The sequence below is a fragment of the Hibiscus syriacus genome, unplaced genomic scaffold (genome assembly GCF_006381635.1).
Source record: "Hibiscus syriacus cultivar Baekdansim isolate YM2019G1 unplaced genomic scaffold, ASM638163v2 tig00110926_pilon, whole genome shotgun sequence".
Classification (NCBI taxonomy): domain Eukaryota; kingdom Viridiplantae; phylum Streptophyta; class Magnoliopsida; order Malvales; family Malvaceae; genus Hibiscus; species Hibiscus syriacus.
In genome coordinates this window covers 358,724-361,456 of record NW_024062913.1, presented here as the reverse complement: position 1 = coordinate 361,456, position 2,733 = coordinate 358,724, and the positions used below count along the sequence as shown (strand labels likewise).

The 2,733-nt window shown below is 38.8% G+C and overlaps 1 protein-coding gene across 1 annotated transcript; it reads right to left on the bottom strand.

Moving 5' to 3' along the window:
• Positions 1–768: 768 nt before the first annotated feature.
• LOC120146466 (anthocyanidin 3-O-glucosyltransferase 2-like) lies at positions 769–2,472 on the bottom strand. The gene is made up of 2 exons (XM_039160011.1): positions 1,845–2,472; positions 769–1,751 (listed from the first exon to the last, which is right to left on the bottom strand). The coding sequence occupies exons 1-2, from the start codon at positions 2,378–2,380 to the stop codon at positions 953–955; spliced, it is 1,335 nt and encodes a 444-aa protein (XP_039015942.1). The 5' UTR covers positions 2,381–2,472; the 3' UTR covers positions 769–952.
• Between the last annotated feature and the right edge of the window lie 261 nt (positions 2,473–2,733).

Here is a 2,733-nt window from a genome sequence, read left to right as displayed (position 1 = left end):
TGTTGACAAAAGTGATAACTGCGGTCAAGTTTAAACATTGTTTAGAGTTGGTCAATATTGTTATAAATTAAAAGATGAATTTGCAGACACTACTGAAGATTGGATTTTTGAGAAATGTGTGTGGAATTTGCCAAGGTGGAGATTTGTTTTTTTGTTAAATTTTGAATCACACATTGATTTTGTATAAGGAGGAGGAAATTCTTTTGTTATAAATAGAGCTCTCATCCTCCTTAGTTTAGTATCTCACAAATATAAGCCTTATTCTATATTAAAGACTATTTGTACTCTTTCTCTCTCTTTGTAATATTTCCTCTATTAGTGAAATATTATTTTAGTAGTGATCGAGGACTTAGGCATAATTTTGACCTAACTTCGTTAAATTTTGGTGTTCTCTTTTATGTCTATTTAATAGTTATTGTCGGGTATAGTTGTTAATTATTATCATATTAAAATTATTTGTCTTGACAATTCTGTCTAAAAAGAATGACTTTTAAGAGGGACCATTGTAACCCTTACACACTTTTCTAAGAATCTACCTTTGGGTGATTTTTAATACAATCGTTTTTACACTAGTCATCTAGATAATAGTTTTCAAGATGAATTTATTATTATTGATGAAAATTAACCCGAATTCCACAATAATAACATACTTAGTCACTTAATTTTACGTTATACTTTATGATAATCAATATATTATACAAAGATGCGCACACTTATAAATTTTAATCCAACAAACAAACATCGCCATATATACCAAATTGGATACTATTTTATTTCTTTTAAAGATGAGGGCTAGATCAACATATGAAAATTTAACTTTGCCTAGAACATATGGAGGATTTGCGTAGATAAATGTTGCAATTCAAAGAACCAGGTGGAGGCAGCAAGTAGGCAGTGGTCTCCTCCACGCATGACTGAATTTTAACCTTTACAAGCTTTCATGGCATATTGATCATGATATATTAATGAAACGACATAACATAATGTGTGAAGATCCCCCATTCATCAAAGCCTTTCTACTCTTACCACTCATTTCCTTCATCCTCTGACGAACATCACTATCATGCTCCATCAACCAATTAATTCCTTTTTCTATATTCTTAGCTTTTATAATTTGAACCTTACTGTCATCGATCTTATAATCCATTTTAAGCTCCACTGCTAATCCTAACTCCTTCACCAATGTGAATGCATTCAGTTGTTGTTCTGCATAAAGTGGCCATGCCACCATTGGCACTCCGAACCATATACTTTCTAACGTTGAATTCCAACCGCAGTGCGATACGAACCCTCCGATTGCAGGGTGGCCCAAGATGGCCACTTGCGGTGCCCAACCAATGACCTTACCAATTTCAGCAGTCCGGTCTAAGAACCCTTCTGGTAACACCGCTGCCACGTTCTCATAATCAGTTACGCCATACATCATGCCATTTATTAGTTCCCCAGGTTTTCGTAGAGACCACAAGAATCGGTGCCCGCTCTGCTCCAGTGCGTAGGCAATTTCTTTCACTTGATCCATACCAAAGCTTACCATGCTCCCGAAGCAAACGAACACTACAGACGAAGGAGGTTGTTCATCAAGCCATTGCATGATTGTATCATAATTATGATTGACATTGCCTGAGCCTTCTAGGTTTAATATGGGTCCCACGTGATAAATGGGAAGAACTTGAAGCTTACCGTTTGAAAGGGAGTCAACGGCATGGGATTCAAGCTCCGAAAAAGTATTGATCAATATACCCTTCACTTCTCTCATCCATTTTATCATGTTACGAAGCATTGTAAAATTTTCAGGCTGGAACAGAACAGTTGGAAATACTTTAATGGAAATCGGGTTGACATACGATGGAATTGTGAACTCAGTGTCGGAGTCTGTTAACTCGTTGAACTCAATCTTTTGCTCATCGTGAAGTGCCTGAGTGTAGAAGTGGAAGCCAAGAGAACCAGCACCCCCAACGTAAAATGCATAGCTAGGAACGCCGAACTCGTTGGCCAAGTCTACCAAATAAGTGAAAAACGTGTCGAGAACGAACCCGGCGAGTCGAGGTGAGCCGGGAACTGAGTTGGAGTGCTCAACTATGTTGGCGACGACTTCTCTCACAAGCGGTCCTACGGTTTGAGCTAAATTACTCAAAAACTTAAAAAAATCTACGTCTGGGTCAGATTGAGGGAGGCTGATGAACCTAATATGGCTAGTGGAGGTGTCGGCCGTGAGAGAGTCAATGTAGGCGCTGATTTTAGCGTTGTCTGATGGCTTGACGGTGAGGATGGTGATGGAGAGGTTGGAATTGAGGTGTACTAAAAGGTTAGCCACTTGAACTGCGGGTACCAAATGCCCCATGGCAGGCAATGGGATGAATACTAGCTCCGCTTTCTTCATCCTTGAAACGGAAAAGAAGGGTTATATGTGGAACAAACAAAGCAATACCAACAGTGAGATAGACCGATGGTAGTGTTGGTTCAGGGTTTGACCGATGTTCATTTGAGGTTACTAATATAGCATAGTGTCGGCGAACTATGTGAAGTATGATGTCATTGCTTTGCTTAGGTGGTTCATAATATAGTATTACATTAAAGCCAATTTATTGATCCGGGCCAATGGCGAGAGGTGATATATTGTAGTAATTAATACGCCGGGTCAAGAGGGGGACCCATAAAATTAAGATTGTCCACACAGGTTGTGGTCTGATCTACATGGTGGACATGCGATTGTTTCACGATCATTAAAAAAGA

Coding starts and splice junctions, on each gene's coding strand:
- LOC120146466 (XM_039160011.1), bottom strand. CDS start 2,380: ATGAAGAAAGCGGAGCTAGTATTCATCCCATTGCCTGCCATGGGGCAT. Junction 1,752..1,844: donor ACTGAGTTCACAATTCCATC/GTATGTCAACCC, acceptor AAAATGGATGAG/AGAAGTGAAGGGTATATTGA.